At 38.6% G+C, this 13,879-nt stretch overlaps 2 protein-coding genes across 2 annotated transcripts; both read right to left on the bottom strand.

The window, feature by feature from the left end:
- Positions 1–7,152: 7,152 nt before the first annotated feature.
- On the bottom strand, positions 7,153–7,893 carry LOC147494173 (uncharacterized). Its single transcript, XM_086568061.1, has one exon. The coding sequence runs from the start codon at positions 7,891–7,893 to the stop codon at positions 7,153–7,155; it is 741 nt and encodes a 246-aa protein (XP_086424187.1).
- A 2,471-nt stretch (positions 7,894–10,364) lies between these two features.
- Positions 10,365–12,867, bottom strand: LOC147494172 (pentatricopeptide repeat-containing protein At3g48250, chloroplastic-like). Its single transcript, XM_086566589.1, has 2 exons — positions 10,940–12,867; positions 10,365–10,835 (listed from the first exon to the last, which is right to left on the bottom strand). The coding sequence occupies exon 1, from the start codon at positions 12,816–12,818 to the stop codon at positions 10,947–10,949; it is 1,872 nt and encodes a 623-aa protein (XP_086422715.1). The 5' UTR covers positions 12,819–12,867; the 3' UTR covers positions 10,365–10,835; positions 10,940–10,946.
- Between the last annotated feature and the right edge of the window lie 1,012 nt (positions 12,868–13,879).

The following is a 13,879-nucleotide window of genomic DNA, read 5'->3' as shown; positions in this document are numbered from 1 at the left end:
TTAGGGTTCAGGGAGAGTTGTGTTATTGAGAATATTTCAGAGAGAAATAAATATTTGTTTAAGTTTTAGTTGTTTTGTTTAATTTAAGAGTAGATTTGATAAACTGAAGGTTCCGCCAGTTTAATCTACATTATTTGGTATCACTGTATCAGAGCACGAATCATTCCTGAGTAAAATCCAATTTCTTTTTTTCTTATTCGTTTCAATTTTTCGTGTTACTGTTCATCGATATTGTTCACGCAGTACTATTCATCGTGTTACTGTTCACCTGAAATTAAATTTCAATTTTTTGCTTCTTTTCTCATCGGAGATTCAATTTTTTTTTTTTCAAAAAAAAAAAAAAAAAAAAATGATTATCTTTATTTCTAAAGATTAAAGTTTCAATCTTTACAGAGCTATGTCGATAGACCTGACTGGCATGACAGAATCAGAGTTAAATCAGTTTGATGAAGACGACTGGGATATAGGATGGGGTACTGATGCTGAAATTGACTGGGATGCGCCTAATCCTAATCTAGGTGAGCCTTTGTAGGAAGCACCAAGTATTGAGGACACCGTGTTAAGAATAGTGTTGACTTCAACTGTTCAAGCAAAACCGTCAGCTCAGAGTTCCCCGAAACAGCATCCACAAGACCCAATAATGTCAGCGACACACTTCTCTTTAGTTGCAACACCAGCAATGATCATTGGGGAGGGTGATAAGGAAACATGGAAGCGTCATTCTATTTTCAGAACCAGATGTATCAGTAAAGGTAAGTTGTGTACTGTTGTTATTGATGGTGGTTCTACTGATAACCTAGTTTCCCAAGAGATGGTCAATAAACTAGGACTACAGACCACTAAACATCCTAAACCATTTTCTATCCAATGGTTTAAAAAGGGAGATCCAGTGGCAGTCAATCATCAATGTTTAGTTCCACTGACTATAGGACCTTACGAAGATACAGTAATATGCACTGTGTTCCAATGGACGTTTGTCATCTCCTACTAGGGCGTCCTTGGCAGTTTGATCACAGGAGTATTCATGATGGTGCCAAGAACACTCACTCATTCTTACATAACGGCAGGAAATTAATCTTGGAACCGCTCAAACCACCAGATATAGAAACCACTATGTGTACGACATTCTTGGCTGAAGCACGGGAATCTGGTATGTTTTTCTCTCCTATATCACATGAGAAAAATAAGTATGCTAAAAAACCAGAAATCGAGACAGCAAGTCCTGTTCAAGCCGCACCAAGCACTACAGTGGACAGCCATGATGCATCCACTTTTATGCCCGTTATGGCTTATTCTACTTCTTCTTCTACTGAAGATTTATTTTTTGGTGAGGGCTGTAATATGGAGTTATACTGTGTTGATTGGGATTCCCCTCCTATTTTTGATGTTTGTCTAGAGGAGGATCATGATAGTTTTTTAGATACTCCACCAATATTTGATGAATACGGAGCAGATGAATCTGAATTTTGTGTCACTACTCCCTCTTTGTCTGTGAATCTTTTTGTTGAGTATGCCGATCCGGTTTGAGAGGATTTTGATGTTAATTATACAAGGCTCTTTAGTTTTGTACATCTAAAGTTACAATTGGAGGTATGCGTATTTGCTGTTTTGGGATGTGGTAGTATTCCCATAGAGTAGAGAAATCATGATGGTGATTTTGCAAACTTGCATACATTATGGTGCATTCTTATTTTAGTGAGTAATTATCTGGGCAAAATTCGAGGTCGAATTCGTTTAAACAGCAGAAGAGTGATGGGCATCAGTTATAATGAATTTCATCAGTCAATTGCGTATACAAACTCGAGACGAGTTCTTTTCAAACTGGGGAGAATGATGTAGAGCATTAGTTCGTCTGTCAAGTGTTATACGTGTGCGCCCCTTAGCTGAGTCCAAGCCCATGGGTTGTGAGCCCACTAGTTTAAGTTATTATATTTTAGTTGTTGACACATGTTGTGTTCCTATTGGTTTATAGTTTTTAGGATTAGTGTAAATAATGGGCTAGTAATTAGGGTTTAGGGAGAGTTGTGTTATTGAAAATATTTCAGAAAGAAATAAATATTTGTTTTAGTTTTAGTTGTTTTGTTTAATTCAAGAGTAGATGTAGATTTGATAAACTGAAGCTTCCGCTAGTTTAATCTACATCAATAATAGTCCATATAATCCCTCTTATTTTACCGAAAACATAATCCAAAAGTTTAAGGAAAAACACCAATTTGAATATCGCAGACTAAAATTGCCATAATACTTTCAAACTAAATATTCTTTCATGTCAGAAATTACATATAGGGGATAATATTATCATACTGAAATCATCTAGTGACTACAACAAGAAAAGTACAACTCACCTCGCAGAACTAGATCAATAGGAGTTCAATTGAAAGGATCACTTCAGTAAAGCTATGAATAATCGTGCCTACGAACTGCAACTAAACTCCTTTAACCCAATACCCTCAGCAATTCGTTCAACACTCCAAGAGATTGATTTCTTTTTGAGTCAATGGAAAATCAACAGTATCAATCACCAAAAGCATTCGTCTCCTTTTAATTGTTCTGCTCGCCTATATTTCCTCTAACCAACTGCCCTGTATGCATGACCCCATTGCCGTTATCCCATTTTTCAAGTTTAGTTCCAAGAGTCCCAAATTACTAGGACTCTAGTCTTGAGTCTTGACTAGTTCAAACTCTCTCTCTTTAACAACACTTCACTCAAGTGTAAACCTTTAATGTTTGCTTCAATTTGTTCTAACTTATAATACCCCTACACCACCAGATATAACCATCTGTCCCTACCCACTCTCATCGGACCAACACCAAGTAATTGCTAACTAACTTAGTTCCTGACCACATGCTCACCTCAAGCAACCAAGTCTTGCCTTTTTTTAGTTTCTCACTGAATTCTCAAATAAACACAAGCAGTAAACACAACCCATATATAATCAAAGGAACAATTCCTATGCTCCAATATCTATTAGAGTATTAGACTAAGATAATACCAAAAGAAATACTATAAAAGAATGCATGTAGAATATAAAAATAAACAATGATTAATTATGGATTTAGAATTAATACAAATTATAATAACAATAAAAAAATAGCAACGACATTAAATATAAATAAAGATTTGGGCTACCCCGAGGATATCCCTATAGGGATGAGTGTGCCGATACCGTTGGATCCGAGATCTAACGGTCCGAAAATCAAAAACAAAAAGAAAGAGATAGAATGTGAATTTGTTTTTGATTTTCGGACCGTTGGATCTCGGATACAACGGTATCGGATGTCGTATGACGATATCCTCGGGGTAGACAAACTCATAAATAAATAATCCAAGATACTACACCTCAGATGGAAACTTGAGTGTCCCATGTTAAAGTTGAGAAAACGTAGAAGACCTTGTAAAATCAAGACAGCAAGGAGAAACAATTTAGACATCCTTACACAAACTTGCTCAATAAATCTTTAACTTTTGAAGCAATCAGAAATGGCATAAGCAAATTAGAAGTTCATACACAACAGGAGCAACTTCTTACTTTAATCGGGAACAAATAGTGACCACTTGTCCGGTATCGATGATTCTTGTTGGGTTTCATCCTCTCCTACGCATCAGTCACGTTCCTCGCCAGTTCTCTCTTCTTTCTCCTCCATATTTCATTCCCCCCCCCCCCTACCTGCTTTCTTCTTCCGCCTCTTATTTTTCGATTGTGTCCCCACTGCATTGCAGTAAAATAGTTAGAGAGTATTGTAATAGTATTATTTCTTGTATATTTACTGTAACCATTACATGAGTTTATATAGACTAATTGTTACAAGTAAATCCCATAATTCTAGGAGAAGAATAAGGGATTGATACCATTCTATGGGAAGTTTCCTATCACGTAATTATATGATAGGAAACTTGATATATATCCTAACACCCCTCCTCAAGGTGGTGCGTGGATGTCATTCATGCCCATCTTGATAAGAGAATCGATAAGCACATTTGTTGCCACAGCTTTAGTCAGAATGTCTACAAGTTGTTGAGCTGATCGGACAAAGGGAAATCTGATTATGCCAGCATCAAGATTCTCTTTTATAAAATGTATGTCTATCTCTACATGCTTGGTTCTGTCATGTTGAACAGGATTATAAGCAATTTCTATGGCAGACGTGTTATCACAATAGAGATTCATTGCTTGTAGAGGAGGAAATCCCAATTCAGTTAGTAATATTTTCAGCCATAGTAACTCACACACTCCTAATGCCATACCGCGGTATTTAGCTTCTACGCTGGATCTCGAGACTACCGATTGTTTCTTACTCCTCCAAGTCACAAGGTTCCCCCCAACAAAAGTTAGATAGCCAGAGGTAGATCTTTGATTATCAACGGAACCTACCCAATCGGCATCTGTAAATCCATCCACATTCAAATGTCCATGTTTAGAGAATAATAAACCTTTGCCCGGAGTCGACTTTAAGTATCTCAGAATGCGCTCTACAGCATCCATATGTGGCTGGCGTGGATCATGCATAAATTGGCTTACTGTACTTACCGCATAGGCAATATCAGGTCGAGTATGAGAGAAATAAATCAATCTCCCAACAAGTCTTTGGTAGCGTCCTTTGTCTGTACTTGGATCACTCAAGCAATGGGAAAGTGAGTGGTGCTGTTCAATGGGTGTATTAGCTAGTTTGCACCCGAGAAACCCTGTTTCGGTCAACAGGTCTAAGATGTACTTTCTTTGAAATAGAAATATACCATGCTGAGAGCGGGCAACCTCAATTTTGAGAAAATACTTGAGATTGCCAAGTTGTTTCATCTCAAATTCAGAAGTCAAATGACATTGTAGACAGGAAATTTCATCAGCATCATTACCTGTGACTATCATGTCATCCACGTATATGATCAACACAGTGAGTTTACCATTTTTATGCTTCAAGAACAAAGTGTGATCAGCATTGCTTTGTTTGTACCCAAACTTGACCATAGATTGTGTGAATCGACCAAACCATGCCCGTGGAGATTGCTTGAGTCCATACAAGGCCTTCTTGAGCTTGCATACTAATGAAGTATTCTCGAATTCCGAAATTCCCGGAGGGGGATCCATGTACACATCTCAGTAAGATTGCCATGTAAGAAAGCATTTTTAACGTCAAACTGTAGAAGAGGCTAGTCTTTATTAACAGCCAAGGATAAGAGAACTCGCACTGTATTGAGCTTAGCCACAGGTGCAAATGTATCTTGATAATCCACATCATAGGATTGAGTATATCCTTTTGCCACCAAGCGAGCTTTAAATCTTTCAATAGTACCATCTGCTTTGTGTTTGATGGTAAATATCCATCGCAACCACCATGTCTTTTTTTCCATATGGTAAAGCAACAAGATCCCAAGTGCCATTTCTTTTTAAGAGTATCCATTTCCTCATCCATAGCCTTTGTCCATTGAGTATCCTGTCAAAGCTTCCGCAATGTACTAGGTGTAGCGACGGATGATAATTGACACACATAAGATGCATATGAGTTCGAGAGTTTGCATGAGGAAACATGATTACCTATTGGGTATTTGATCTTGGCTTTGGGGTCAGGGTTCATATTGAATAGGTGGTATACCTCGATTAGTGCGTGGTGGAAGGGTGTAGTGAGAATTTAAAATATGTTCGGTTGAAGGAGAAAGAGATACCTCAGGTAATGCCGAAGAGGGCGGTGGTGATGAAGTTGTATGATGGATTGGACTATCTGGTGGTAGATCAGTAGCATGGTTAACACTGGCAATACTGTCTTCTGGAGTATTCTCCCCACTAGGGCCACTCTCAATACCGGCAATACTGACTTCTGGAACACCTTCTAGAGTATTCTCAACACCGTTTGGGATCAAAGTTCCGAAATTCCGTGCGGTGCAGGTTTCTTTGGTGGAGTAATACAATTCGGATTCATGGAATACAACATCTATAGAGATATAAAATTTGTGAGTAATGGGATCGTAACATCTATATCCTTTCTGAGTTGCTCCATATCCAACAAAGGTACATCGTATAGCTCGTGAATCAAGTTTAGTGCAATGTTTGGAGGATAAGTGCACATAAACTACGCATCCAAAAATCCGTGGAGGCAAACGAACATGAGGTGGAAGAGTACAGTGTTCTGCCAGCACATCTAAAGGTCGTCTAAAAGATAGAACACTAGATGGTGTTCTATTCATCAAATACACAGTAGTACTAAGGGCTTCCCCCCATAAGTATTTTGGAGTATTACCTCCAATCAATAAGGAGAGAGAAATTTCCAGAAGGTGGCGATTCTTCCGTTCTGCAGTACCGTTTTGTTGAGGAGATTCTGGACATGAAGTATGATGAATGATTCCATTAGAATGCATAAAATCAGTCAATTCTTGCTTAAAGAATTCACCTCCATTATCGGTGCGAACAACTTTGACAGATATACCAAATTGTGTGAGTATCATTTGATAAAAACGTTGAAATATCATACAGACATCACTTTTATGTTTCATCAAATATACCCAAGTCATTCTAGTGTAATCATCCACAAATGAAACAAACCATTTTAATCCGATTGGGGGTAGATCTTTGGAGATGGCCCCCACACATCTGAATGTATCAATAAAAAAGGAGTTATACTTCTAGTTGTTGATGAAGGAAAATGAGTACGATGGCTTTTAGACAGAGCACAAGTTTCACAAACCATATCCGAAATATTACAACCAATAAATAATGAAGGAAAAATCCGTCGAAGATAACCAAGTGACGGATGACCTAATCTCTTATGCCACAGCCATATTTGCTCTATATTGTCTTCCAATTTCTGTGAACTTACTGCATGTGCCAAGCTTTTATTAACTGGTGGAGCATCACCTTCCAGGTAGTACAATCCATCACGCAGCTTACCATTGCCAATCCTCTCCTTGGTATGGAAGTTCAAAAAAGGCGATTGAGTAGGAAAAGAACAAGCCAACACAATTATAAGCTTGGATAAATTTATTTACCGAGAGCAAATTGCATGCAAGAGAAGGAACATATAGAACATCGAGATAGGTAATGAAGTAGGTAAAATAAGCGCACCGATACCAACAATTGGTAATGAAGCCATTGGCGAGTAATGGCATGTTTAGAATGAGAAGCAAATAATTGGCTAAAGTTAGATGAGTTGCATGTCATATGATCAAGCTTTTGTGTCAATTATCCAATCGCTAGACGTAGTACAAGTAGAAAAACTAAGAACATATTTGGACATACCAGTTGATGCCACCAAACCTGTAGAAGGTTCACTCGGTTGAAGGGTTGGAGGAACAGCATGTTTGAAAGTAGAACTTGTACCAGATACCTTCTTACCCTTAGGATGCCAATCCGGGTAGCTATGGAGTTTGAAACATGTTTCAATAACGTGATTATCTCCATTACAATGGCTACATTTGCGCCCTCCTTTCTTCAAGTCAGGCCGAGATAAATTTCTGTGAGCAGCCATAGCGATGCTATCCACAGGTGCACTGCCCATCATAGCATCATGCCGGTTGGCTTCAGCACATATCTTGGCATAAGTCGTTTGAAGATTTCGGAGAGGGACTGTGGAAAGAACGCGACTGCGAACCCCATCCAAGTAAGAGTCTAAACCAGCAAGAAAGGCATACACTCGTTGGGAATTGACTTTGGATGTATATCGCCCAATATCAGTGGGACACTCCATAATACAGTCATCAATGGCATCATATTCCTGCCATAATTTGCATAACTTCCCAAAATATTGAATAACAGTGCCACTATTTTGACGAATAGATAATACCTCACAATGCAATTTGTATGCTTTGGAAGCATCTTGACTGACAGAGTAGGTGAGCTTAGCAGTATCCCAGATTTCCTTTGCAGTGGATAATCTGAGAAACAAGGATTTGATATCCTTAGTCATGGCATCAAGCAACCATGATTTAATCATACAGTTGTCGTCCTCCCAAACCTCATATTTAGGGGAGGAAGTGTCGATTTGGGAGCGACCTTTAGTTTAGGAGATGAATCAGCGCTTCCGCCTCGAAGTTTATTCCGAAAGCATTTAAGGGCCACTCAATGTAGTTCGTGCCATCTAGGCGTTCGTGGGTTAACAAGGATAATATTTCGATAACCATTACTCGTTCTCACTGGTACGTTTTCAGGTGTAGACATGGTGTGTAGGCAGCGGAAAAAGAACGAAGAAGATGGCGGCTAGGGTTTGTAGAGTGGATCGATACCTGCTCTGATACCATGTAATAGTATTATTTCTTGTATATTTACTGTAACCATTACATGAGTTTATATAGACTAATTGTTACAAGTAAATCCCATAATTCTAGGAGAAGAATAAGGGATTGATACCATTCTATGGGAAGTTTCCTATCACGTAATTATATGATAGGAAACTTGATATATATCCTAACAAGTATCCAAGAAACACATCAAAGACAATACATAATAGTGCAGCACAGCTCTTACGCTTTGGTGAAGCAAAAACATTTCAAAATGCCAGCATCTCCACAGAGATGAGGACTGAAGGAGACTTGCAAGCAAATCTTGGACCTCAGACTGTCTACCTTCCTTGCGGAAGGATTCTATAGCAATTCCAATAATCAGTTCTATCTGCTCCGAGTGGTTATCTTTTTTGAGACCCGATCGATGGAATTCTATTCTGCCCATTCCTCTGATACAAGAATATGTTGAAACAGGTGAGTATTTCCTTATTCTCAATGCCGTCAAGTATTCATTGGCATTATCCACCGTCCCAAACTGTTGCAAGTTGGAGATAAGGAAACAAATTCATTATGTTTTCCATCTCTCTTCAGGTGCAGGTGTAACTTCTGATTCAGACATCTTGAGGCAATGGGGAGTTACTCAGATGCTATCAAGAGCTCCAACAACGAAGGAATGCAACTGGGTGCCACACTGCCACCAGACCCAGGGGTAATCAAGGTAAATGTGGATGGATCAGCTCAAGCTAATATGGGCCTCTGGTTTTGGGGCAGTGTATAGTTCTTGTGTTTTCTGCATGTCATCTGCAAAAATATAGGAGAAAGTACCAGCTACATGACAGAGACAACCGCTATTATAGAGTGTGGAAGAGGATCTGAAGTCCTGAACAAAGGTTGGGATAGACTATGGGTAGAGTCGGATTCGGTTGCAACTGTGGCTGCATTTGGAACTTCTCAGTTGCTTTGGTTTAGCAAGCTAGATGGGAAAGGTGTAAACAAAAATTGAAGTATTGTCTAATGCCAAATACCTGGAGGGAAGCAAACTTTGGTGCGGGCAAGGCAGCCAAGCATGCCACCACCTTACACAGTCATGATCTTGTTGTTTTTTAGGGTAGACCACAATGGCTAAGTGCATGGGAGTCTCTGGATGTAATCTACTTTAGATTCTCTTAAGGTTAACTGGATACTCTTTCAGTTAAACCAACCTCTTGTAAAATTTTCAACTTTTTTCTCTTAAAAAAAACATACAACTGCTAACTTAGTAAGGACAAGAAAGGGGATCGAAAGGAGCAAGCAGATCTTTAAAGACATGTTAACCAAGTCACATTTAATGTTAAGTTGAGTGCTATAAGAGTATTAAGGTATGTAAAAATTCACTGGTCTATCCCCCTATATATCTAATCTGGTATCTTACATGTTTTATGTAGCACCCTCCCCCATACATTATAGGGTTTGCAAATCCTCAATTTCAGTCCTAAATTAGTCGTTCTTTTAGTTAGTATTGAAGGACAGATTGTTGAACCCTAAAAGCGACATTGATGAAGGAATTAGATTCCGCGATCATTCTCTGTGCATTCATGTACATTCCCCACACAAAAAAGAAATCTATTGTAAGGTTCAAGGCCCCCTTGTACTCAATCAAGTTGAATTCCAATCTTTAGGCAAATAAGTTACTTCCAAAGAGGCCTTGTCCTGTAACCTTTGAGCTCTAGCAATAGGTAGGGACAGGAAGGTGTTTGCTTTTGGTAATCGGATCATTAAACTGAAGGTACAAGCAAGCACAAAGCCAAATAATGGTTTACCATAGAACGATGCAAGCTTAAATCTAGAGAACGGGAAAAGATCAGAGATATTCATAAGCATAAAATTGATTAAATATAACAGATATATGCCAATATGGAGTCTACCATAAAACACATATAAAGGGAAAAGATGGCAAACTGTATCACAAAAAAGGAAAATTTAGGTATGATCTTTTGAATTATGATAAAAGCATAGTGTTGCCAGAATCAAAGAGGCACTGTTCAAAAGCGTATGGTCAGACCTGGATTTTAGTTCTCTGAAGCAAATTTACAGATATATAGTTATACTCATTACACGCCATATCATAATCACTCATAATTTTAAAATTAAATTAGATTAAGTAGAACAACAGAAAATCTTTACTGTGGGTAACAGACAACAAAGTGGCCAGATCCAGACCACATGCATCCATTCATTAAGAAACTCATGAGAGCCAACGGCAACTCAGATGGAAACCTGAGCGTCCAATTCAAAGTTAAAAGAAAATGTAGAAGACCATGTGAAAACAAGACCACAAGAAGAAACAATTTAGACAAACCAAAACAAAATAACTTAATCACCTTTAGTTTTTTAAGCAATCAAAATTGCAGAAGTGAATTAGAAGTTCAACCACGATAAAAGCGACTTTTTATTTTGATCAATAACAATTAGTGACCGTCTGTCCGATCTTGACAACTTCTTGTTGGGTTCCTTCCTATATCCCCCATTCCCCCCACCCCACAGCAGTCACGCTCCTCGTCGGTTCTCTCTTCTTTCTCCTCCACACTTCCACATTCTTTTCCCTTCCTCACATTCTTTTTTCGCCACTTCTATTCCGATTGTGTCCGCACTGCATTGCAGCAAAATAGTTAGACAGTGTCCAAGAATATAATTAAAGAGAATACATAACATTGCAATCATATGCCACAAGCTGATTCGTAGCACAGGTCTTACGTTTGGGTCAAGAAATCAATCTCAAAATGCCAGCATCTCTGCGGATATGGGGAGGACACTTGCGAAGCAAATCTCGGGCCTCAGACTGTCTACCTTCCTTACAAAAGGATTCAATAGCACGAGAATATGTTGAATTTGTCGGGTGTTTCCTTATTCTCAATGCTGTAAAGTAATCAATAGCATCATCCACCATCCCAAACTTTGAAATATAATCATAAAATGGTTCTTCGAAGGGTGGAAACTCGTGTATCTTCATTTGGCGAAGAAGTTTCAATGCTTCTTTAAGTTTACGTTCTCCTAGTAAGTTCTGTATCAAATTCTTGTATGTATCTAACAAAGGTCTCATATTGACCTTCTTCACCGTCTCAAGGACCAAAGAGTAAGCACCATCAACCCTTCCCTTACTACACAAACCATTTACCAAGACATCCAAGAGATTAGGATCAGCATCGAAGTTCTTCTCCAACATCTCGGCGAAAAACTTTAATGCTTGGTCAATTTCACCTGCCAAGCAATGCCTCTGAATTAAGAGGGCCCAGGTCCGGAAATCAAGTACATATCCTTGTGCTTCTCTCTCCCCTAACATTTTACAGACTTCCTCCATCCTCCCTGCTTTACAGAACCCAAACACTATGTTGCTGTAAGTGATGTTGTCGGGTTCAAAACCTGCATTTCTCATGTTGTCCAAAAACTTTTCAGCTTCATCAAATCTAGCCACAGAGGTCAAAGACCTATGGATCCCGTCATATACAGACTTAATGAATGTATGCCCTGTTGCTTCATAGTTATTGAAAACTCTAAAGGCCAAATCCAAATCTGGGGTGTCGGCCAATGAGATTGCACGTAAAAGTGAACCACAATGTAAAACTGAAGGTTTATAAGGGCCATCCATCATTAATTCATAAAGCTCCACTGCATCTGTCAACATCATCCTCCTTTGGAAAGTTCTTGAGAGCTTTATATATGTATCACTATCTATATCGTGACCCGTGCTCTTCAATTCCTTGACTACATCCCAAAACTCTTTAATTGAATTTTGCTTATCAAGAATCTTTAAAATAGCATTATAAGTAACAGCATTGTGTGTATATCCCATGTGCTCCTCCACCCAACGGAAAAAGAATAAAGCCTTAAAAGGTTGTCCTCGAAGCGCCGTAAAGATCTCTAATAAGACATTCTCTGATAATTGAACATTCATCTTCCCCAATTTCTTCTTAACATCGTCATTCCAATCCGATCCTAATACCACATCAACTACACCTTTCACAATGGCATCCAAAGAAATCCTCATCTCCATATAGGTTTCATTGAGAGTTACAGTATCTCTAGTCAACTTTGCCTGTTTGAAATCCACGATCAACGTCCAGTAAGTTTCTTTGTCAATGTAGGATCCATCACGAGACATTTTATAGACAAAATCCCAAAACTCTTTCATAGTCTCCTCACAACCCAAAATTCTAAGCATTAAGTTATAAACCGGTAAACTAGGCTTAAACCCATTTTTAACACATACCCAATTGAAAAAATCCAAAGCCTTGTATGGGTGTTTTTCTAATTGCTTCAAAACATAACAAACAGTTTCATAGGTCAGTTTTGTGGAAAGCGACTTCTCTAACTCTCGTTTTAACTCTTGAGACCATTCCTTGGTCGTAACGACCTCAACAATCGAATTGGGCTTAGATGAGAAGTAAAACTTATGATGATGGGTAATATTAAAGAAATCATACTTACAACCTTCATTTTGCAGCATACAAGGTAAAAGGCGAGTGTGCTGGGTCACCTTGGAATGAAGAGAGCGAGCTACTGTGGAAGTACGAGTGAGAGGGAATGATGAGTCAGCAAGTCTGAGAGAAGCTAGAATTCCCTTGGCTCTTTTCATGGTGGTCTGTTTTGAGGGTTTTGTAAATGGTTGAAGGTTTTCCAAGGGTTTAAGGTTTTATATATTTGTTGGACTTGGGCTTAATAAGTGGGCCAAATTTTCTGATGTAGGGAAATAAAATATATTTTGTTGTTTGTTATTATGATTGTTCACATGGACAGAAACCAAGTTCCAAGGGGGAAGATTTCATCAAGGGGTGGTTCATAGTAGTTGGAACTTAGGACTAAGACCATATTTAGCAAAGCAAAAAAAAAAAAAAAAAATTGAACCAAAAAAACACTAAACCAAAAAAACACCAAGCAATTTTAGGAGCAACATAAAAAAAACACCAAGTAACTACGCGGTTTTGCCAAAACCGCGTCACTAAAGCCCAACTGACAGGCCCAAACCCACGCGGTTTTGGCAAAACCGCGTAGTGTTCAGAACACCGCGTGCTACTTGTATAAACAGCTCCAAAGGCGCGCGGTTCAGTCACTTTCACCTCTTCTCACAATTATAAAACCCTCTCCTTAGTTAAAAAAAAAAAAAAAAAACCTACCTAAACTCTTAAAATTTGATATGGATTCTTTTGAACCTTTCGACGGTGATGATTGGCGATTACCGCAGGGCGACATTGGCGATGAGAGAGAAGAACCTGAGAAAGTAGAATATGCTGGGGGAGAAGACAGTGGGGGAGAAGAACTCGAGGATGTCGTGCCGACTGATAGACATCCCTATGTCTTCGGAGTATCGGATGAACGACTTCGATTGGCAATTTGCACTGGAGAAGCACTTGATATGGAAGTTGTGTCTTCTACGTGATACAAAAAACACGGTCGAAAGTCGCGATGGCTAATACTCGGGTAATTAATTAGTTTTGATTAAATATTTTGAATATTAATTAGTTGAGTTGGACCAATTAATTATTTATTTTATACGCATTATTTTTTTTTTATAATATCAGCATGTTGTTGACTACCGAGTTAGATTGGCTTTACTTGGTGTTAGAGAGTGGTGGAAGGTTATTAGGAGTTTGGATGAGTGTGTACATATTAGAGATAGTATTTTGTATACACCTTTGG

This window comes from Coptis chinensis, chromosome 6 (genome assembly GCF_015680905.1).
Source record: "Coptis chinensis isolate HL-2020 chromosome 6, ASM1568090v1, whole genome shotgun sequence".
NCBI classification, from domain to species: Eukaryota; Viridiplantae; Streptophyta; class Magnoliopsida; order Ranunculales; family Ranunculaceae; genus Coptis; species Coptis chinensis.
The sequence above is the reverse complement of the archived record's forward strand: the minus strand, read 5'-3'. Positions and strand labels throughout refer to the sequence as shown.